This window comes from Balaenoptera physalus (assembly GCF_965194825.1).
Source record: "Balaenoptera physalus genome assembly, chromosome: 7".
NCBI lineage: Eukaryota > Metazoa > Chordata > Mammalia > Artiodactyla > Balaenopteridae > Balaenoptera > Balaenoptera physalus.
In genome coordinates, this window is record NC_138886.1 from 99168720 (window position 1) to 99192790 (window position 24071).

Here is a 24071-nt window from a genome sequence, read left to right on the forward strand (position 1 = left end):
CAGTCCACTGCATTTAGTTGGTAAGAAGAAATTTCGTTCTCTTTGAATTGTAGAAGCATGATGGTGAACTGATTACTTTACTAAAAATTCCTCTGAATCTGTTTCATATGAACGGGTGATCTTTGGGAGCATTTGGGGGGGACCTCTGCATTGTGCAGCTCCAAAGAGCCTCATGCCCTCATAGCCTGTGTGAACAGCACCCCAGGGAGGCATGCTGTGTAGTCTGCCCATGCAGGCAGGGCCACACTTATTAGGAAAATGTGTTTAATGAAATTTTGTTCTCTGTAGCACTAGTAGAGTATGAGGATGACATCCACCAGCTTATGTGACAGGAAAATGGAATACTATCCTTGAGTTGTAATCCTTTTATTTTACTCAATGAATTTATTACAGTAGATATCGTTGAAAGAAAGAAATATATTTTTTGGAAATATCAAACAGTGGATCACAGTGCTACACAGGCACCTCATACGTCATCCTAGGGAACAGACTCCGTACTCATTGGTTTCCCCAGCCAGTCCTGTCGAGTGTCCACTCAGGGACACACAGTGCTGAGCAGGACAACTTTCCTGCCCTCAGCATTGTGACCGTCAGAGATGCCTTAACCATAAATGTGTCCTAGCATATTAAAGCAAATAGGATTTTAAATGGGGAATTATGTGCCCATACAATTCTCCTAGGGCAGCAGAGGCAGGCTCTGAGCTGAGCTCCCAGGAGCATCTCCTGCTGCCAGCATTACTCAGTCTCTGCTGAGCCTGGGACAGCTCCACCTTTGTCGCAAGAAGATGGTGAATCTGGAAGCTGCCACCACTGCTGCAGCCCTCAAAACCTGCAACTTCTGCCAGAGTCAGGAAAGACCCTGTTGCTGCAGAGTTAAGAGAGCTTCCATCAAATTCAGAAACCACCACTGCAGCTGTGACCTCACACTCCCTCTGTCAAGATCCAAGCCAGTAAAATGGATGTGCTACATCAGGCATCTCTCCCATCTTGACTCAACTCAAAGTCTTACAGAGAGTTATCTTATTAGTGGAGCTTACATCAGGTCCAAAACTTAGTTCCAAGGGAGTCTGGGAAATGTAGTTTTTAGCATTTCACCTCTACAGTAGTAGACAGAATTGCAATGGGGGTTGAGGGAGTCAAACCATCATATCCCTTACAATCATATCTCTTTATTTCCCTCAAAAAGCATGTGGGTTCTCATGTCACACAACCTGTGTAGAAAAAGCTCCAAAAACTTGTCCCGTGCCTTTTCATCAGAAGAAAGGTGCCTTCTGTCTAGACTCACAGAAAGGCATGGGAACAGCCTATGAAGGCCATGTCTGGGTAAGTGTCAATATTTTTGTTTCAGATGAAGTCTTAAAGAGTTTATTATTCACTTTTCACAATGTGTGCACAATATTTTTCAGAAATATTTATGATATGTTATATGATATTAATTATATGCAATTGAAAATCATCTGAAGAATATGATTTCAGAATAAAGTTTAAGTGTCCCCGATAGGATATTTTCAAATTTCCCAAAGTTTTCTGTTTAGACCTTACTTTGCAATGAACGAATGCTAAAATCCCTTCTAATGGTGTAAATTTGACTTCCGGTCAGTAATAATAAATTATGAAACTAAAAGTGATAGAATCTTCTTCAGAAATATTTAAAATCTGAGTTGAATTTGAGGCTACCAAAATTGAATTTAATCTTAGGTAGAGGCAACGCTGTGACTAGTGTTAATGGAACTGGTATTGATCTTATTTTCACAACCTAAGAATTGTTTAGTCCTCAAAGGAATTATGTTATATAGTTCTGTTCCAATCTTTAACAAGTGGTAGATTTGTAACACATATTTTTTTCATTTTTATTATTTTAATTTTATATGTAATAATTGGGTAGTATTTGATGTTTCAGCTTGGATTGCTTTTATTTGTTTTTTGAAAAATAAAAACTAAAGACTCCAAAGAAAGCAGGGATGAAAAAAGGATGGCAGAGGGCATTGGCTGTAGTGTGTGACTTCAAACTCTTCCTGTATGATATGGATGAAGAAGAAGACTCAAAACCCAATGTTGTAGTTAGTCAAGTGATTGACATGAGGTAAGCTTCGAAAGGGAGAGTATTTTTTATCAAAAAAATCTGGGAATTAAAAATGGTTTCTGAAATTTTTAAAAATAGTGTTGTCATTTAACTTATGTTAAGTTTCTAATTTTCTCCATTGCCATGTGAACTTTAAAATAGAAGATTTTTGCCTAAAGTTTGCATCATTACCTCTTGGGTATGGATTATAATTGTGTAATATTTGTAATAGTTTTTTTAATTATTTTTTTTAGTCAGAAGTTTATATTCTTATGTGTGTGTGTGTGTATGTGTGTGTGTAGCAGAAAAGGAAATACAACCTTAAAACCAGATGCTCTTTATATTGAGATATAATTCATATATTATAAAATTCACCATTTAAAAATGGGCAACCCAGTGGTTTTTAGTATATTCACAAGGTTGTAAAACCATCACTACAATCTAATTTTAGAACATTTTCATCACACCAAAAAGAAACCTTTATTAGTTAGCAGTTGCTCTACATTCACCCCTGCCCCCAGCCCCAGCAACCATTAATCTGTTTCTATCTCTATGGATTTGCCTATTCTGAATTTTATATAAATGGAATCATACAACATGTGGAGTTTTGTAACTGGCTTCTTTCACTAAGCATAATGTTTCAAGACTCACCCATGTAGCATATATCAATACTTCATTATTTTTCATGGCTGATGCCCTTTATCAGGTTGAGAAAACAGCCTTCTCTTCCTGGTTTGTTGAGTGTTTTTATCTGTAAGGGGTGCTGGATTTTGACAAATGCTTTTTTTGTGTCTATTGAGAAGATCACATGATTGTTTTCCCCTTAATTCTCATGATGTATTACATTAATTGTTACTTGTATATAGAACCAATCATACATTCCTGGGATAAATCCCACTTGGTCATGGTATCTAATCTTTTTAATAATATGTTGGATTGGGTTCAATAGAATTTTTGAAGATATTTGCATCTATATTAACACAGGATATTGGTCTATAGTTTTGTTGCCTTTTGATATTTTTGCCTGGTTTTGGTATTAGGATAATACTGACCTCAGATTAAGTTGGAAAGTACTCTCTTCTCTTTTATTTTTGAAAGAGTTTGTGAAGGATTGGTATTAAATATGTTTGGTAGAATTCACTAGTGTGGTCATCTGGTCCTGGGGGTTCCTTTATGGGATATTTTTTGATTGCTAGTTCAATCTCTTTACTTGTTATAAGTCTATTGAGATTTTCTACATCTTCTTGAGTCAGCTTTAGTACCTTGTGTTTTTCTAGGAATGTTTCCATTTTCTTTAGATTATCTAATTTTGGGAGCATACACTTGTTCATAGTATTCCCTTTTATTTTCTGAAAGGTCAGAAGTAATGTTCCCACTTTACTTCTGACTTTAGTAATTTGAGGTTTCTTTCATTTTTTCATGGTCAGTTTAGCTAAAAGTTTATCAATTTTTGTTGATCTTTTCAAAAAACCAACTTTTGGTTTTCTTGATTTTCTCTTATTTTTCTATTCTCTGTTTTATTAATTTCCACTCTAAACTTTATTATTTCCTTCCTTCTGCTTGTTCTGAGTTTAGTTTGCTCTTCTTTTCCTAGTTTCTCAAGATGGAAAGTTAGGTTATATATTGATTTGAGATTTTCATTCAATTATCCTTTCTGACCCCTTTTCTTTCTCCTCTCCTTCTGGGACTCCCATTATATATATTTTAGTATTCTTCATGGTGTCCCAAGGAACTCTGAGGTTTTATTAAGTTTTCTTCATTCTTTTTTCCTTCTTTTCTTCAGACTGGATAATGTTAATTGACCTGTCTTCAAGTTCAGTGATTCTGCTTTCTGCCTGCTCAGTTCTGTTGTTGACCCCTTCTGGTGAATTCTTCGTTTCAGTTATTGTATTCATCAACCTCTGAATTTCTGTTTGGTTCTTTTTTGTATTTTCTATTTCCTTATTTATATTTCCTACTTGGTGAGACATCATTCTCATACTTTCATTTAGTTCTTTAGGCATGATTTCCTTTAGGTCTTCAAACATATTTAAAATAGCTGATTTAAATCTTTGTCTGGTAAATCCAACATCTGGGTTTCCTCAGAGATAGTTTCTATTGATTGCTTTTTTCCTGTGTATTGGTCATACTTTTATGCTTCCTTGCAAGTCATACAGTATATATTTTTTTAAACTGGACATTTCAAATAATACTATTGTCAGCTCTAGTTATCAAATTCTACTTCTTCTCCAGGATTTGTTATTGTTGTTTGTTGTAGTAGTTGTTTGTTTGTTCAGTGAATTTTTCAAGCTAATCTATAAAGTCTTTATTCTTAGTCATGTGTAGTTATTTGACGTCTCTACTTTGTTAGCTTAGTAGTTAGCTAATGATTTTGCAGAGATTTCTTTAAACATCTGGAACCAGTGAATCTCCCACACTTTGCTGAAGAGCTCTGTGTGCAAGTGGGGTCACTTCTTCAACACTCAGCCAGGCAGTTGACAACACGTTATACTTGTGCAAAGCCTCAAGAATATTGGAAGAGATAATGGCAGAAAACCTCCGAAATTTGATGAAAAACATTTATCTATGCATCCAATGTCAGCCAGAGGTGAGAACTTATGTCCTTCTCTGGTCTTTCCTGAGCATATGCATAACCCTAGGCATGTTCACAGTTCTATGCATGTGCATGATGCTCTAGATTCTTAGCAATATTTCAGACCTTTTCAAAACCCCTATGGATATCTCATTTTCTAACTTTTCCTTTTAAGAGTTTTGGTTAATCTATTATTTTGTCCAGCTGTTAAGCACTGCATAGGCAGCTATGCAGTTAAAATGCTTGCATGAAATAGTTTTTTATAAGTTCCCCTTGGGGAATAGACATTTCCCTGGGAGACCTCTGAATCAAGCCTAATACTCCAGCTCCTTTCTCCTTCCTCCTCCTCTTTCCAGGTCCCTCAGGTGTCCAGTGGCTTCTAGGATGCACTGTGAATGCAGGCTGCCATTTTTCAAGGCTACTGAGGAGGTGGAAATGGAGCATGGGACTAGGGCGAGTTAAGCTACCACAAAGCTCATACTTCTTACCAAGATTCGGCTTTTTTTTACTTTTTTATTTTAAATAAATCCTCCTCAGATTGCCACAAACCTTGGTTAATTTATAGAGTTCTAAAAAAGTTGTTTCTGATGAATTTTGCTAGTTTTCGCATTTCTTTTATGAAGGAGAGAATCTTCAGAGATCCTTACTCTGTCATTGTTGCAAATGTCACTCCAGACACTCTTTAAGTGTTTAATAAAGAATATTGAATCGGTGAACTTATAGAAAGTGTATCCTTCGGGGAAAGGCAATATGCTCTCTGCTCCCCCTGATTCTTCTGCATCTTTTCGGCTCCTCTACACTTTTCTCTTAGTGTCTCTGAGCATCTGTCCTTGGCCTTCTTTTCTTCCTTCTCTGCACACTCCCTGGGTGGTCCCTTCACTTCCTGTGGCTCCAGGTAGTGAGACATTTATTCATAGTATTCCCTTATACTTCTTTTCCAGGTGTAACCTGCACTGTGATGGCTGTGTGCTTGCTCAGCCTGAACTTTCTCCTTATCACAGATTCTGTGGGTCTCTACATTCATCCTGTCTTATTTTGATTCCTTACTCACAAACTTTGTTTTGTATTCTTCACCTCAGCTAATGTCATCTTTGTCAGAAATTTGGTATTACCTTGAATAACTGATACAGGAAACTAGATAATCTTGAAGGTGACTTTAGAAAGTTACTCTTGATGTAGATTTTTAATAAGTTGGTTTGGGAGTGTGTGTGTTTGTGTGTGTGTGTGTGTGTGTGTTTCATTTTGGGGACAGGGAAAATTAAAGTGGTGCTGGAGCCAAGGAGTCCAGCTTACAATTGTCCATCCTTCAGATCAAATGAGTGTCTGCATTAAAGCGGTGGCTGCAGGAATTACAAAACAAGAGACAGGTGCAGGAAATATTACTAAAGTGACCTCGTGGGACATGGTGAGTGGCAGAAAAAGGAAGATGAAGAAAAGAGTTGCAATACCAGATGGTACTGAGGTTTTAAGTCATCAAGACTGAAAAACTGAGGGTCACATTGACAGCTGTAGGGATATAATGGAGAATGGTAGCATTGGGGGAAAGAAATGAGTTTGTTTTAAGTGTTGGAGAAGCCAAAAATTATCAAGTGAGCTGAATCAAACGGACTTCTACTTTCAACCAAGACGGAGTAACAGGGGCCATATTTATATTTAACCTTCCCCATGAAATAACAAAAGAACTGATTTAAGGTTCTGGATATCAGACAATGAAGGGAAGTAAATGAGGTGAGCTCTATACTTGCCCCAGGTTACTGCCTTGTGAGAGTTTCCAGTATATAACACAGAAATTGGAATCCCAGGCAGACCCAGGTGAACTCCCTGAACTGAAGAGATGAAGCTGAGAGTCCAGAGAGACCCAGTAGCCAGAGTTCACAGGACAAAGTACAGAGCTAGAGAGGAGAGAGTGAGAGAGAGAGAGAGAGAGAGAGAGGGAGAGAGGGAGGGAGGGAGAGATTGAGAGCATGCACTAGCTCTGCATGGATCTACAGAGGATCTAGCTTGAGGATTCAGCAGATTACTGATCAGCACATGCATGTGAGGAAAACTACAAAATGTTAGCAAATCGAATCCAATATTATGTAAAAATTATATTGCATCTTGAGCAAGTGTAGTGTATCTCAGGAAAGCTGGTTTATATTAAAAAATCAATGTATTTTACCATATCAAAAAATGAAAAAGATCATGTCAGTAGATACAGTAAACACATTTGACAAAATCATATATTCTTGATGAACACTTAGAAGGGAGCTTCTTCATCCTGATAAAGGGCATCTATGAAAATCCCACAGCTGACATCATAATTAGTGGCAAAAGACTCAATGCTTTCTCCCTAAGATCAGGAACAAGACAAAGATGTTTGATCTCACCACACTTATTTAACATTGTATTGGAAATCCAGGCCAGGGAAGAAATAGAAATAAAATACATCCGTGTTGGAAAGAAGGAAGCAAAATTATTCATAGACAAAATGAATATCTATGGAGAAAATTCAATGTAATCTACAAAGAAGCTATTAGAACTAATAAATGAATTCAGCAAGTTTGCAGGTTGCTTGATCAATATATAAAATAAATTGCGTTTCTTTATACTCGCAACAAATAATCAGAAATCAAAATTAAATAAGTAATGCCATTTGCCATAGCATCAAAACATAGGGACTTCCCTGGTGGTCCAGTGGTAAAGAATCCGCTTTCCAATGCAGGGGACACGGGTTCCATCTCTGGTTGGGGAACTAAGATCCCACATGCCCTGGGGCAACTAAGCCTGCGAGCCCCAACTATTGAGCTTGTGCACCTCAATGAGAGAGCCTGTGTACTGCAAACTACAGAGCCCATGTGCTCTGGAGCCCTTGCGCCACAACTAGGGAGAAGCCCACACACCACAACTAGAGAAGCCCAAGCACCACAACAAAGAGACCATGTGCTGTAACAAAAAGACCCCACATGCCTCAAGGACGATCCCATGTGCTGCAACTAAGACCTGGCGCAGCCAAAAATAATTAAAAAATAAATAAATAAGGAAAATAAATAAAATAAATAAATATTAAAAAAAATACTTAGAAATAAATCTGACAAAAGATGTGCAAGACTTGTACACTGAAAACTATAAAATATTGATGAAAGAAATTAACAAAGATCTAAATAAATAGAGAGAGAGACTGTGTTCATGCATTGCAGAACTCAATATTTTAAAAATGTGATTGTTCTCAAAATTGGTCTATAGTTTTAACACAATCTTAATCAAAATCCCAGTAGGCTTCTTAATTCTTTTTGTAGAAATTGACAAGCCGATTCTAAAAGTCATAGGAAAATGCAAAAGAGTTAGAAGAGCCAAAACAGCTTTGAAAAAAGAAACAAACCTAGAAATATATATACAAATATATATAATATTTCTAATATACATATAAAATATATTTACATATATATTTTTAACATGCACATAAAATATACTTTCATATATAAAACATTTGTAACTATATTTCTGCATTTTCTGTTACTTTAATATATACAATATTTTCAACAAGTTGCAAAATCTAGCAACAAATGAAATTGGAATTTTAGATATCTATGTGTAAAAAAATCAACTTTGATTTATACTTTTTACAATATACAAAATTTAACTCAAAATAGACCATAGAACTAAATGTAAAACCTAAAACTATAAAGCACCTAGAAGTAAACATGGGAGAACACATTTCTGATCTTGGATAAGGCAAATAGTTCTTAGATACAGCATAAAGCACAACAGGTAAAATTTAAAAATTGATAAATTGGACTTCATCAAAATTTAAAACTTCTGCTCCTTGAAATACATTGTCAAGAGAAGTAATAAGAGCTGCAGACTGGGGGCAAATCAAATATCTGGCAAAGGACTTATATCTAGAATATATAAAAATTCTTAAAACTTAATATTGGGTTGGCCAAAAGGTTCATTTGTTTTTTTCTCTAAGATGGCTCTAGTAGCACTAAGTTGTCTTTGACTTCATTCGAAACAGTTTTGTTAGATTGTATGTGACAGCTGTCATATCAGCATGCATTAAAAAAAAACTTATCAAAATTGGTGGATTTTTGTGTAGCCTTTTTAATATTGAAGATGGAAGGAAAAAAGCAACATTTTCGGCCCATTATGCTTTATTATTTCAAGAAAGGTAAAAACACAACTGAAATGCAAAAAAAGATTTGTGCAGTGTATGGAGATGGTTCTGTGACTGATCAAACACGTCAAAAGTGGTTTGCGAAGTTTCGTGCTGGAGATTTCTTGCTGGCTGATGCTCCACGGTCGGGTAGACCAGTTGAAGTTGATAGCGATTAAATCGAGACATTAGTTGAGAACAATCAACGTTATGATTATGTGGGAGATAGCCGACATACTCAAAATATCCAAATCAAGTGTTGAAAATCATTTGCACCAGCTTGGTTATGTTAATGACTTGATGTTTGGGTTCCACATAAGTTAAGTGAAAAAAACCTTCTTGACCATATTTCCGTGTGCAATTCTCTACTTAAACGTCATGAAAAAGTTCCATTTTTGCAACAAATTGTGATGGGCGATGACAAGTGGATACTGTACAACAATGTGGAATGGAAGAGATCGTGGGGCAAGAGAAATGAACCACCACCAAACCACACCAAAGTGTATATGGTGGGATTGGAAGGGAGTCCTCTATTATGAGCTCCTTCGGAAAACCAAAGGATTAATTCCAAGTGCTGCTCCCAATTTGACCAACTGAAAGCAGCACTCAACGAAAAGCGTCCAGAATTAGTCAACAGAAAATGCATAATCTTCCATCAGGATAACGCAAGGCTGCCTGCTTCTTTGATGACCAGGCAAAAACTGTTACAGCTTGGCTGGGAAGTTCTGATTCATCCTCCGTATTCATCACACATTGCACCTTCGGATTTCCATTTATTTCGGTCTTTACAAAATTCTCTTAATGGAAAAAAGTTCAATTCCCTGGAAGACTGTAAAAGGCACCTGGAACAGTTCTTTGCTCAAAAAGATAAAAAGTTTTGGGAAGATGGAATTATGGAGTTGCCTGAAAAATGGCAGAAGGTAGTGGAAAAAAAGGGTGAATACATTGTACAATAAAGTTCTTGGTGAAAATGAAAAATGTGTCTTTTATTTTTATTTAAAAACCAAAGGCAATTTTTGGCCACCCCAATAATAAGAAAATAGCCCAATTTAAAAAAAATGTGCAAGGGATTTGAAAAGATACTTCAATAGAGAAGATACATATGTCAAATAAGCACATAACAGATACTTACATGCTCAACACCATTAATTATTAGGTAAATTCAAATAAAATAACCATGAGGTACCACTTCACATCATAAGAAAGACTAAAATTAAAAAAGATTATTTCAAGTATTGGGAGGATGTGGAGGACCTAGATCTCTCATATATTGCTTTGTAAATCATATAACCACTGTTAAAAAGAGTTTGGCAGTTTCATGAAAAGCTAAACACACACCTAATATATGATCTAGTCATTCTCCTCCTAGGTATTTCTACCAGAGAAAGCATATGTCCATAAAGACATACATGAACATTCATAGCAGCTTCATTTAAAATAGTCCCAAACTTGAAACAACCCGAATGCCCATTAATGGGTGAACAGATATGTTGTGGCATAGCCATACAATGAAATATTACTCAACAATACATAGAAATGAAGTGTTCATCCATGTGGCAACATGAATGCATCACAAAATTGTTATGCTGAGAAAAAGCCAGACAAAAAGACCACATATTGTATATTTCATTTCTATAAGATGTTAGAAAATGCAGATTAATCTAGAGTGACAGGAAGCAGATCAGTGGGGGAGGAGGGAAGAGTGCTAAGGATGGGGGGTAGGGGTTACAAAGCTGTACAAGGAAACTTCTGGGGGTGATGGACATGTTCATTACCTACAGTGTGGTGATGGTTTCACAGGTGTATACATAGATCAAAACTTACCTAATTGTTCACTTTAAAAACGTGCAGTTTATTATATGTCAAGTCTATCTTGGTAACATTTACAAAATATACAAATGAGCTGATCTGAGGGCACATGGCCCATATTCTAGGGACCATGGCTTTGGAGTCAGACAGGTGCTCCTTCCTAGTTCCCTGTGAATGGTGAGTCAGGGACAGCCCAGAGTTAACTTGCGTTTTCTGATAATATGCGACAGGCCGGGTACTGCTGATATAATATTTTGACCACTGTCAGTTACTACAAAAAAGAATGTTAAAAATCAGGGAAATTAAAATTGAGGATTATGTTTATGTATTGTTTTACTCACTTTCAGGTGACTCTACTCACTCCCAGTGTCTTGCTTTTCCTTCAGGGATGGAGCGTTTTCTGTTAGTTCAGTCTGGCCCTCTGATTTTATTCCTGCAAGGAGAAAGGAAATGCCTCGTATGTTTAAGGTAAGCTTGCATACTGTCATTGGATCCCTTGTATGTTTTGTTTCATCCCTTTTCTGCCTGTTCCTAGGGGTCAGGGCTCCTTGGGTTACTGAAGGTACCTGGAGGTTGAGATTTTAGAAGTGCTGTGGGATAGTTTCCCTCCCTCTCCCACTTGCCACAAGAAATCTAGCCCTTTATTCTTATTCAAAAATACTATAAATAGCTTTTTTGCAGGTGTCACATCTTTCATTCTACAGTTAAATCTGAGACTTAAGATACAAATGTTCCTGAGGGTGTCCATTCATTCCACACTAAGGTAACAGGACAGATCTAATTCATAGCTGAAAACAGGGGAAGCTTACAAAGCAGAATGGTACTGGGGTGGGGGGTGTGAAAGAAGAAGGAAAAAACAGTAACAGAGGAAGAGAGACCATATACTTCCGGATCAGACATAGAGGAAGGTCATCGATTCATGGACCTACAGTAGCATGAATGTGCAACTTCTAAAACTAGAGGTACTTTGTAAAATAAGTCTCCTCTGAGACAATATTTTGAAGTCATAATTCAGATTCAAACCAAGAGTACAAAATGGAAAAATTGGGGAAAGATGTTGTTTTGCAAACTCTAAAAAATAGACACTCTGCTCTTTAAAATTCATGTAAAAAATAAAAGTGATTCTGGAATGGATTAAATAAAGTGACAGAGAAAGCAAAGGACTGTTATCCCCTCGAGACCCATATGGTTACAGTCAACCTAGGAATCTTGGTTTAACAAAGGCCAGACAGGAGTATTCTTAGTTCCTTAGTGCAAAGATAGACATCTATTTAGACTGTACCCAACCACCAAGAGACTACAAAGACCTGGCCATTTGGAACTGACTTACAGTGGGAATTTATGATGTCATTGCTGCTAACTTCATGCTCACAAAAGAAAGTTTTATATATTAGAGTTCTGCTAGCTTAATTATATACCTTAAAATTTAAATCTGATTTGCCATTTACTAGTATAATGTAAGTTATAGGCATGTAGCAACCAGGAAAACATGTGTTTTTGAATATTTCTAACTTAACAACAAAAAACTCCTGAACATTCTGTAATATCACAATTGATTATGATGATTGCCATTGCAAAACACATTGCCGTTTCAGAGATAATCTAAAGATGCAAAGCTGTGTGTTAGAATTAAAGCAATAGGGAGACTCAGAGTGGAGGTTCTGGCATCAGACTGCCTGCATTCTACCCTGCTGTGCTCCTGTCCTCTCACTGATAAAATGGAGAGAATAGCAGTAACTACGCACTGAGGTTTCTGTGAGGATTTAATCAATTAACACATGTCAATTTCTTAGAGCAGTTCCTGGTACAGAGTCAGCATTCAATAAATGGTAGATATTTTCATTTGATGAAGTACAAGATTTTAGGTAGTCAGAGAACACTGGTGGTTTTATGAGGATCAAAATAGAAGTGATTCTGACACTTTGCTTTTGGCCTGCTTCTGATACTCACGTCATCTATTTTACTACCAGGAAGAGGGTAATGTTATTTAACATTTCGTTTAACAATGGTGAGTTTTATGAAAAATGCTAGACAGGCTGGCATAAAGAATGTTTGCTTTCTTATAACCTAGATATTCCTTAAATCATTCTAGGTCACAGCTTCCCAGCTCTCAGCACCTAGTAATAGATATTCAATCCCAATCTTAGCAGATAGCGAGAATGAGAAGAGTGAGTGGGTGAGCGTGCTGAGTGAATTGCACAAAATATTGAGAAAAAGTCATTCCAGAGACCGCTCAGTCTATGTTCTGAAAGAGGCTTATGACAACAATCTACCCCTGATCAAAACCACCCAGACAGCTGCAATCATAGGTATGGATTTACAACATTTATCCCGCTAGGTTCCTACCTTTCACCACAGTCCCAATGTTGAAATCTGAAAACCTTAACTTTATCCACAATTCATCTGTCAGCAAAACCTGAGTGAATGAGGCTTACCCGGAGGTGGAGGGTTGTCTTTCCACTTCTATCCCACAGCTACTCATCAGATTCTCTGCAAAAGTATACTTGATTATATGATGGCTCCCCAGGCCCTGCCTAAAAAGGTGTTTCTTTAATCTACCTTTCAAATCTTTTCAATCTACCTTTTCAAGTCTGAAAAATTATGAGCTCCCAAACACATCTGGCCCCAAACACATAAGGGGTGTGACCTTGTGTGTAACTGTGAACTACCTACCTTAAGGGCAGAGACTGTCTTTCAAATCCCAACGCCCAATACTCAATAAATAAGTGAAAATCAAGTGAATCAATGAATGAAATGCTAAGATCAATACTGAAAGTTTTATCAATAGACAAGAATACCTGCATTTCTTAAACAGCATTTCTTCTGCATTAGATACTGGTGACAATAGAGCCACTTAGCTATTTCCTCCTGGGGGTCACGGAGCTAGTTACTAAACTTCATGTGTTAAATGCAGATAATTCCAGTTTTTCAGTTATGGAGAGAATTAAATGAGCTTATATATGTAATATCTGTGCTTTGTATTCAAACCTTCACGTAATGTGCTATCTTTGCACTTTTTTAGTTCTTACTCTGTTGTGACATACCTCCCTATGCTGTTTTAGCTCAGGCCAAGGTCACCAAGTTATTTTATAAAATTTTTTCATTCATGAAACATCACTTATTTATAGCAAATTTGACAGTTTATCATTACTTGAATATTATACTTTCTCTAAGTATTCATAAAGATTACTTTGTAAAATGATCTTTCTGCTGAGAAAAGTAATGTTTTATTATGCTTATTTCTGTAATGTGAAAGAAAAATCCTAGTGCCAATTATTTATTTTTATGTTTCTTTTCACTGTAGTATTGCTAAATATATACTTAATTTGACTTCTAAACTTTTTCAACATTGATAAACTTGTCCAGTTTATCTTATTAGCTTCACTTAATGTTTACCCCCAAAAATACTTGATATTTTAATTTATGTGTCAAATATAGATCACAAAAGAATCGCTCTGGGAAATGAAGAAGGGTTATTTGTTGTCCACGTTACCATAGATGGTAAGGAGAGTATTTACTGTTCTGGAATAACTTTAAACTCTAATAGTAATAATATCAGGTTCTTCTCTTCTTTTCTGTAAAAGAAATTTTCCACATCTGGGTCGATGTGTTTTCAAGTCAACTGATGACTTTTCTACTTTCAGAGATCCATAATCTTCCAGAGTCCAAATATCTTTTTAAAAAAAATTTTATTGGAGTATAGTTGATTTACAATGTTGTGTTAGTTTCAGGTGTACAGCAAAGTGATTCAGTTATACATATACATGTACTCATTCTTTTTCAGATTCTTTACCCATATAGGTTATTACAGAAGATTGAGTAGAGCTCCCTGTGCTATACAGTAGGTCCTTCTTGGTTATCTATTTTATATATAGTAGTGTGTCCAACTATCTTCACAAGTGATTTTATCTAATAAGTGCACTGTAAGAACTTAGTTTACCATCTTCAAGTTGGTGCATGAAAGGAAACACTTCTGCTTGAATCCCCCTCCCCCATTAGTACATTGACACCACAAAGAGTAACAACATAAAGTGAATACTTCCCAGATAAGACCGCAGAGTTCTCTGTTTCTGTTTCATTTGTTTTTGTTTGGCTCTCATGGTTGTTTGAGGGAGAAATGGGGGAGTAGATGAAATGAAGAGGAGTCATTGTAATATAGATGTTCTCTTGAATGTCTTGCACTCTAATGATAAGTTAGTTAAAGGAGAACCTGCATTTGAAGGGCATTAGCTAGTCTCCATTGAAGGCTTCCCATGCTGTGTGGGTGACCCAGTCCTGGCGAGGAGACCCATGAAAGGTCCACCAGGTGCCAGCATAAGAGCAGGGACTTGTCTCTTTTTGTTCAGCACTGTATCCTATGCACTTAAACAGTGCCTGGCACATAGTAGTCAATCAACAAATATTTGTGTAATAAAGGAATCAATTTAGTGCCAGAAAAAAAAGGACAGTTTTTTTTCCCTAAAGAAGCAGTATATTGGGAATTCCCTGGTGGTCCAGTGGTTAGGACTCGGCACTTTCATTGCCGGGGCCCTGGATTTGATCCCTGTTCAGATCTAGATCCTGCAAGCTGCATGGCAAGGCCAAAAAAAAAAAAAAAAAGAAAAAGCAGTATATTTCCACTTGTCAGACATTGAGGGTGTTCGCCTTGCTGTCTGGAATCTCAGGACTGAGTTTAGTGCTTTATTATGCTAATTTTATGTTTAAGGTAATTATGTTATCTATGGAATAATTATCTTTTTTTTTTTTAACCTATATAATTTTTGATCTCTTATCCTCTTCCTATCCCTTTTTGGTCCTTCTCAAACCTACCCTTTGAGTTTATGTCTGTGATTTTATTAGAACCTGATTTAAATCCATTGGAGTAAAAATCGGAAAGAATTTTAAAATAGGAAAACATTCTTCTGCACAGCAAAGGAAACCATCAACAAAAGGAAAAGGCAACCTATCGAATGGGAAAGAATATTTGCAAATCATAGCTGATAAGGGGTTAATATCCAAAATATATAAAAACTCACAAAACTCAATAGCAAAAAACCTAAGCAATCTGATTAAAAGATGGACAGAGGATCTGAATAGATATTTTCCCAAAGAAGACATACAGATAGCCAACAGATACATGAAAGGTGCTCAAGATCACTAGGGGAATGCAAATCAAAGCCACAATAAGATATCACCTCATACCTGTTAGAATAGCTATTATTAAAAAGCCAAGAAATAATGTGTTGGTGAGGATGTGGAGAAAAGAGAACGCTTGTTCACTGTTGATGGGAATGTATATTGTTGCGGCCACATGGAAAACAGTATTGAAGTTCCTCAGAAATTAAAAATAGAGCTACCATATGATCCAGCAATTCCACTTATGGATATTTATTCGAATAAAACAAAAACACTATCTTGAAAAGATATCGCACCTCCATGTTCCTTGCAGCATTATTTGTAATAGTCAAGATATGGAAACAACCTAAGTGTCTACCAATGGATGAATGGGTAAAGATGTGAGATATATATACATACATACATATATATATATATATATATATATATATATATATATATATATATAAAATTCAGCCATAAAAAAGAAAGAAATCTTCCCATTTACAACAACATGAATGGACTTCGAGGTTGTTACTCTAAGTGAAAGAAGTCAGACAGAGAAAGACAAATACCATATGATCTCACTTACATGTGGAATCTAAACAAACACGTTCATAGATACAGAAAACAATCTGTGGTTGCCAGAGGTGGGGGTAATGGGCAAAATGGGGGAAGGGGTTTTAAAGGTATAAACTTCCAATCATAAAATAAATAAGTCCTTGGTATATCATGTACAGAAACATGATCATAGTTAATAATACTATATTGTGTATTTGAAAGTTGCTAAGAGAATAGATCTTAAAAATTTTTATTACAAGAAAAAATTGTAATTATCTACAGTGTTGGATGTTAACTAGATTTATTGTGGTGACAATTTCTCAATACACACAAATATTGAATCATTATGTTGTACACCTGAAGCTAGTATAATGTTATATGTCAAATATACCTCAATAAAGAAAATAAAAAAATAAGAAAACATTGCTATTTGAAGGTGACTTGCTGTTTTATTTGTAGAGAAATTACTCAAGTTAATGACACTAAGAAGATTTATCAGATCATTTTTATTGGGAAAAATTTCTTAATTGCGTATGAGTAAAATTTGGAGAACAGTTGAAATAAGTAAACAGAAGTTATTATGAATTTTAAAATGACTTACAAATATGCTTATTTGTGTAGAAATTATTCGCATTGGCTACATGAAGAAGATTCACCAGATTGAGCTTATCCCCCATGGCCAGATGGTTGCAGTGATCTCAGGACGAAGTCACCATGTGCAGCTGTTTCCCATGTCAGCTTTGGATGGACGAAAGACTGATATTCACAAGCTGGCAGAAACCAAAGGGTGCCAGACCGTGACTTCTGGAACAGTGTGCCAAGGGGCCCATACATGCCTCTGTGTGGCTAGGAAAAGCCAAATCTTCTGTTACAAGCTGTTTCAGAGCAAGAAAATTTCTCACAGAAAATTTAAAGAGCTCCAAATCCCAACCAATATCCAGTGGATGGGCATCTTCAGCGAACAGCTCTGTGTAGGATTCCAATCAGGATTCCTGAGATACCCCTTGAGGAGAGAAGGAATTCCATACAGGATGCTGCACTCCCATGACCCTACACTGTCATTTATTGCACATCAACCAGTGGATGCTCTCTGTGCAATTGAGATCTCTAGTATTGAGTATCTGTTATGTTTTAAGAGCATTGGAATTTACACTGACAGCAGGGGCCTCAGATCTAGGCCAGCTGAACTGATGTGGCCAGCAACTCCAAGTTACTGCTGTAAGGCTATCTTACAATTTATTTCCTTGTCTCTCTGTACATTTCCAACCTTGTTATTACAATTCTATATCATATGACTAAATATTGTTAATGACGGTTTTATTTTTGAAAACTACATCACTGAAGAATTTTCCTAAGTTGTCTATGTCTTTTTAAGTAGAATAGCTCTAAAGAAGATATATCTAAGTCATACATGTGAAATAACTTAGCCTTTAATTTATACTATATTCATAGGATAATTTACCTTGAATATATTCTTAATCCAGGTTGTTGCTTTTTGTAAGCTCCTAAGTAGATATCTTCATGGTCACTGAAAACCACATAAGCATTAATTACCATAAGAAATAGTTACTAAGTAGATTACTTTTTGCCTTTTAGATTTAGCTTATGTAAAGTCTACATAGAATGTTCCTAAATAATTTTAGCCTATTTGATATTTCATTGATGCAGGCCATCATTTTATAAATTTAATATAGCATTTTTTATTCACTTAGAGAATAGTAATTGAGCACTTAATATGAACTTACTATGCTAAAAGTTAAGGGCACAATATTAAACATGGTGAAATAGTCTGTATCTTTATTGAGATTATAATCATGATATGAGATCAATAATTAAGCAAGTGCTGTGATAGGGGAGTACAGTATTCTACAGGAGCACGTACGAGGGACACAATCTAAACTGGTGAGTCTGGAAAGGCCAGCTAAAAAAGCGAGAAGCGTTTTTTTCTTTCAGCACTTAAAAAATGTCATTCTATTTTCTTCTGGTATCCATTGTTTCCAGTGAGAAATCAACCATTTTTATTGTTGTTCCCTCTGTCTTTTCTATTTGGCAGACATTAAGATTTTCTCATTATCTTTGGTTTTCAGCAATTTGACTGTGATATGCTTACATGTGATTTTCTTTGTATATATTCTGCTGGGGATTTTCAGGACTTTTTGGATCTGAAGATTGATATCTTTCATTAATTTTGGAAAATTTTTAGGCATTATATTTTCTAAAAATTTTTTTAACCTATTTTCTCTTTTCTGGAGATCCAATTACATGTATATTAGACCTCTTGACTTTGTTCCACAAATCGTTGAGGCTCTGTTTTTTAAAAATCTTTTTTTCCTTCTCTACTTCAGTTTAGATAATTTATATTGATTGTATCTTCAGTTTCACCGATCTTTTACCCCTGGTTTGTCCAGGGATTTTTAAGCATTTCAGGTATTATATTCCTCTGTTCTATAATTTCAAGTATTTTTTTGAAATTTCCATTTCTTTGCTGGATTTCTCCTCTCTGCCAATTTGTTTATATTTTTTCACAGTCTTAAACTATTTATATAATTATTTATAATTATTCCAACATATGGCCTCTATGGGTCTGCTTCTACTGAATTTTTTTTTTTTTGATTAAAGCTGTTATTTTCCTGCTTTTTTACAAGTCTTATTATTTTTTTATCTTTGCTGGACATTATGAATGCTATGATACAGGGACTCTGGGTTATATTATGTATTTCTCTAGAGAGTGTTGTGTGCTTTGTTCTGACAGACAATTAACGTACTGATGGATCACTTTAGTTTTTCTGAGGCTTGGAATTAGACTTTGTTAGGGCGGGCCTATTTTGGCTTTTCTTCTAGTCCTCATGCCCAAAGAATGACCTTTCTGGGTCTCAACTGAATGCCTAGGGTTTTCACCAACGTCTCTCTACTCTGTCTGGTTCAGAAATCTCATGTCTTTCCAGCACTGTACTACCTATGAAATTTCTGTTCACTCTCAATGCTCTGCGTGAGTCTTGTGGAATCTTGCTCTGTCTGTGTGCAGTTTTGGATTTGGCCAGGAACTTCGAGGGAACAGCTGTGCAGATTTCTGGGACACCTTTCTTTGTGGCTCTTTCCTCTGTGTACTCTGCCTTGCAAATTCCAGACACATTAGAATCTGTTTCCTCTGCCTGGCAAAACTTCAACTCTCTGCTTGGGTTCCATTTTCCTACATAGCAGTTTTGGAGATTTCCGTTAGGCAGAGAAACAGCGGAATGTGGGACCCACCTTATATATTTATCTTCTTTTAGGAATGGCAGTCCTGTGCTGTCTACTAACTAATGCCTAAAAACAGTTATTTCATATGACTTGTCCATTTTTATATTTTTATGTCCATTTTATAATTATTGATGGTGGGAGGGTAATTCCAATAGCAGACAACTCTGTCATAACTGGAAAAGGCCATTGATACTGCATTTTGTGAGGAACTATAATAAGGTCACTGTTTCAGACATGGAGTTCAAGATAAGAGTTCGAGAAATGGGACTGGAGGAGTTCTCATGAGCCAGATCACAGACGCACTGACATGGTTAGAGATGCACTTCAGAAAAATCCCTAGGCTCTAGTGGTGAGGTAAACGATAAACGAGAGATCAGACTGGAGCCCAAGAGACCAGCTAGGAGGTCATTGTAGAAATTGTGGATTAAAATTATGTACGGTAGAGACAGTTGGGATAGAGAGGAGACAAGTTGAGGGATATTGAGGAGATATAATTGACAAAACTTTGCTTTACAAAGCTTTGATTAGAAGTGGAAGCTCAGGGACCAGAGAATCAGGATTTCCTAGTTGAGCAAATGAGTGATGCCACTGATATTACTGAGATAATAAAACACAAGGTGGGACAGATTCAGATGGGCAGAGGAGGAAGGAATATGATAACTTAATTTTTTTCTTTTTTGTTGAGTCGTTGAAGTATTTGAAATAAAATCCCAAACATTATTTTCATTCCACCTCTACACACCTTAACATACATCTCTAAAAATATGGTCATTTTCTCATAAAACTATTACCACCTCTGAAGAAATTACCAATGATTCTTTTTTACCATCCAATAGTCCATATTAAAATATTGCTGATTATCATAAAGACATCTCTTTTGACAGTGTATTTCTTGGAATCAGAATCCAAAAATGGTCCACACATGGCATGTTGTGGTTAACTCTTAAATATCTTCTAATCCTGAGTGGTTTTCCACACCACTGATTTGCTCTCCTGTAGGATGTTCTACAATCTAGATCTGTCTGTTTCCTCGTGGTGCTTTCTAACTTCTTCCTCTATGTCCTGAATTTCCTACAACTGAAAATGAGCATTAACGGCTTCTAAATAGAGTAATTTCTTACTAGTTTTGTATGTCACACTGAACACATCAGAGCACACAATGTCTGGCCATCCCATTTGTGGTAAAGCTAAAATCAATGACTAGTTTCTGGCATTATCAGCCTGGTTCCTTGGACATGCTGAGTTTGTACTTCCAGTGCGAGAGTAAACAGAGTGAGAGAGAATAGGACATAGGCCAGAGGACCAAGAAACATAAATATTAGAGAGGTGGTCAGAGGGCAAGAAGCCCACAAAGGAAACTGAGAGGGAGAATTGTAGGAGGCAAGTATCGCTGAGCTTTCAAGTAAGACAGAGACTGAAACATGTCTGTTGGTTTTAGGAATAATTGACAGTTAATGACTTGTAGTGAGAGCAGTTTTAATGGATGGGTTAAGACACAAGTCAGATTGCCATGGACTGGGTGTCAGTAGGGCTGGGAAGTGGAGGATGTGAAACGTAAATGACACTTTCAAGAGTTGGCCACAGGAAAAAGGAAAGAGTGGCACAACATGAGTGTAGGAAGTGTTGTTAATTATATTGCTGTTGCTTTAATGGGGAGACATATTCATGTTGAGGTGAGTATTTAGGAGCCATAAGAGGTTATTATTAATAAAGTGGAAAGTTCCAAAAATGTTACTGGCTGGAAGTTCTTTCTGCTTTGTTCATTAATTTCACTCCCCAGATATACTTTTCTAATCTTACACCATATTCTTTTTGGGAGTTGACCTGGTTTAGGAGCCACAGATTTTGAAATGTTATGGAATTTCTTAAAAAAGCTGCTGTTAGATGTAGGTGTTAGAAAGATTTTTGTCAGATTTTACATACGTGTTGTACTATATAATTGGACCCATGTGCATCATTTATGTGCCATTTTAATTTATGTTAACCCTGTGTATCAAAAAAAAGATTTTGATAATTATAATATTATTATGGGATTCTCTTTGGATTCCACTCTGAAGGTGTTTTTATAATGTATTTGGGCGTAGCAGATATAATTAATCATGAATACCATATGATTCCATTTATTTATTTATTTATTTAACATCTTTATTGGAGTATAATTGCTTTACAATGGTGTGTTAGTTTCTGCTTTATAACAAAGTGAATCAGCTATACATATACATATATCCCCATATCTCCTCTCTCTTGCTTCTCCCTTCCACCCTCCCTATCCCACCCCTTTAGGAGGTCAAAAAGCACTGAGCTGATCTCCCTGTGCTATGTGGATGTTTCCCACTAGCTATCTATTTTACATTTGGTAGTGTGTATATTTCTATGCCACTCTCTCACTTTGTCTCAGCTTATCCTTCCCCCTCCCCGTGTCCTCAAGTCCAGTCTCTACCTCTGTGTCTTTATTCCTGTCCTGCCCCTAGATTCTTCAGAACCATTTTTTTTTTTTTTTTTTTAGATTCCATATATATGTGTTAGCATACGGTATTTCTTTTTCTCTTTCTGACTTACTTCACTCTGTATGACAGATCTAGGTCTATCCACCTCAATACAAAAAACTCAATGCCGTTTCTTTTTATGGCTGAGTAATATTCCATTGTATATATGTGCCACATCTTCTTTATCCATTCATCTGTTGATGGACACTTAGGTTGCTTCCATGTCCTGGCTATTGCAAATAGAGCTGCAATGAACATTGTGGTACATGACTCTTGTTGAATTATGGTTTTCTCAGGGTATATGCCCAGTAGTGGGATTGCTGGGTCATATGGTAGTTCTGTTTTTAGTTTTTTAAGGAACCTCCATACTGTTCTCCATAGTGGCTGTATCAATTTACATTTCCACGAACAGTGCAACAGGGCACCCTTTTCTCCACACCCTCTCTAGCATTTATTGTTTGTAGATTTTTTTGATGATGGCCATTCTGACCGGTGTGAGGTGATACCTCACTGAAGTTTTGATTTGCATTTCTCTAATGATGATTAGTGATGTTGAGTATCCTTTCATGTGTTTGTTCGCAATTTGTATATCTTCTTTGGAGAAATGCCTATTTAGGTCTTCTGCCCATTTTTGGATTCGGTTGTTTGGTTTTTTTGATATTGAGCTGCATGAGCTGCTTGTAAATTGTGGAGATTAATCTTTTGTCAGTTGCTTCATTTGCAAATATTTTCTCTCATTCTGAGTGTTGTCTTTTCGTCTTGTTTATGTTTTCCTTTGCTGTGCAAAAGCTTTTAAGTTTCATTAGGTCCCATTTGTTTTTTTTTGTCTTTATTTCCATCTCTCTAGTAGATGGGTCAAAAAGGATCTTGCTGTGATTTATGTCAAAGAGTGTTCCCCCTATGTTTTCCTCTAAGAGTTTTATAGTGTCTGGCCTTACATTTAGGTCTTTAATCCATTTTGAGTTTACTTTTGTGTATGGTGTTAGGGAGTATTCTAATTTCATTCTTTTACATGTAGCTGTCCAGTTTTGCCAGCACCACTTATTGAAGAGGCCATCTTTTCTCCATTGTATATTCTTGTCTCCTTTATCAAAAATAAGGTGACCATACGTGCGTGGGTTTATCTCTGGGCTTTCTATCCTGTTCCATTGATCTAAATTTCTGTTTTTGTGCCAGTACCATACTGTCCTGATTACTGTAGCCTTGTAGTATAGTCTGAAGTCAGGGAGCCTGATTCCTCCAGCTCTGTTTTTCTGTCTCAAGATTGTTTTGGCTATTCGGGGTCTTTTGTGTTTCCATACAAATTGTGAAATTTTTTGTTCTAGTTCTGTGAAAAATGCCATTGGTAGTTTGGTAGAGATTGCATTGAATCTGTAGATTGCTTTGGGTAGTATCGTTATTTTCACACTGTTGATTCTTCCAATCCAAGTACATGGTAATTCTCTCCATCTGTTTGTATCATCTTTAATTTCTTTCATCAGTGTCTTATAGTTTTCTGCATACAGGTCTTTTGTCTCCTTAGGTAGGTTTATTCCAAGCTATTTTATTCTTTTTGTTGCAATGGTAAATGGGAGTGTTTCCGTAATTTCTCTTTCAGATTTGTCATCATTAGTGTATAGGTATGCAAGAGATTTCTGTGCATTAATTTTGTATCCTGCTGCTTTACCAAATTCATTGATTAGCTCTAGTAGTTTTCTGGTGGCATCTTTAGGATTCTTTATGTATAGTATCATGTCATCTGCAAACAGGGACAGCTTTAAGTCTTCTTTTCAAATTTGGATTCCTTTTATTTCTTTTTCTTCTCTGATTGCTGTGGCTAAAACTTCCAAAACTATGTTGAATAATAGTGGTGAGAGTGGACAACCTTGTTTTGTTCCTGATCTTAGAGGAAATTGATTCCTTTCATATAGCATTTTTGAAATGACAAAATTTTTGAAATGGAGTACAGATTATACTGATTCCCAGGGATTAAGGAAGGAGGGGAGGATGGAAAGGAGGTGAGTGAGATTATAAAAAGGCATGATGAGGGATCCTTGGAGTTATTTTGTATCTTGACTGTGGCTGTGAACACCTGAACCTACACAGGTGATATAATTGTATATACCTTCACAC

At 36.3% G+C, this 24071-nt stretch overlaps 1 protein-coding gene across 6 annotated transcripts in view; it reads left to right on the forward strand.

The window, feature by feature from the left end:
* LOC309665114 (serine/threonine-protein kinase MRCK alpha-like) overlaps positions 1-17621 on the forward strand; it is a 49286-nt gene extending 31665 nt beyond the window's left edge. For 4 of the 6 annotated variants that reach the window (XM_082471288.1, XM_082471289.1, XM_082471285.1 and 1 more), the window contains 6 exons: positions 1187-1323; positions 1944-2083; positions 10965-11046; positions 12671-12887; positions 14017-14079; positions 16855-17621. In XM_082471288.1, coding sequence (XP_082327414.1) covers positions 1187-1323; positions 1944-2083; positions 10965-11046; positions 12671-12887; positions 14017-14079; positions 16855-17528 — 1313 coding nt within the window. In that variant the 3' untranslated portion in view covers positions 17529-17621. The remainder of the gene's footprint in view (positions 1-1186; positions 1324-1943; positions 2084-10964; positions 11047-12670; positions 12888-14016; positions 14080-16854) is intronic. The other 2 variants (XM_082471286.1, XM_082471290.1) reach the window with 2 other exon arrangements.
* Positions 17622-24071: the final 6450 nt, after the last annotated feature.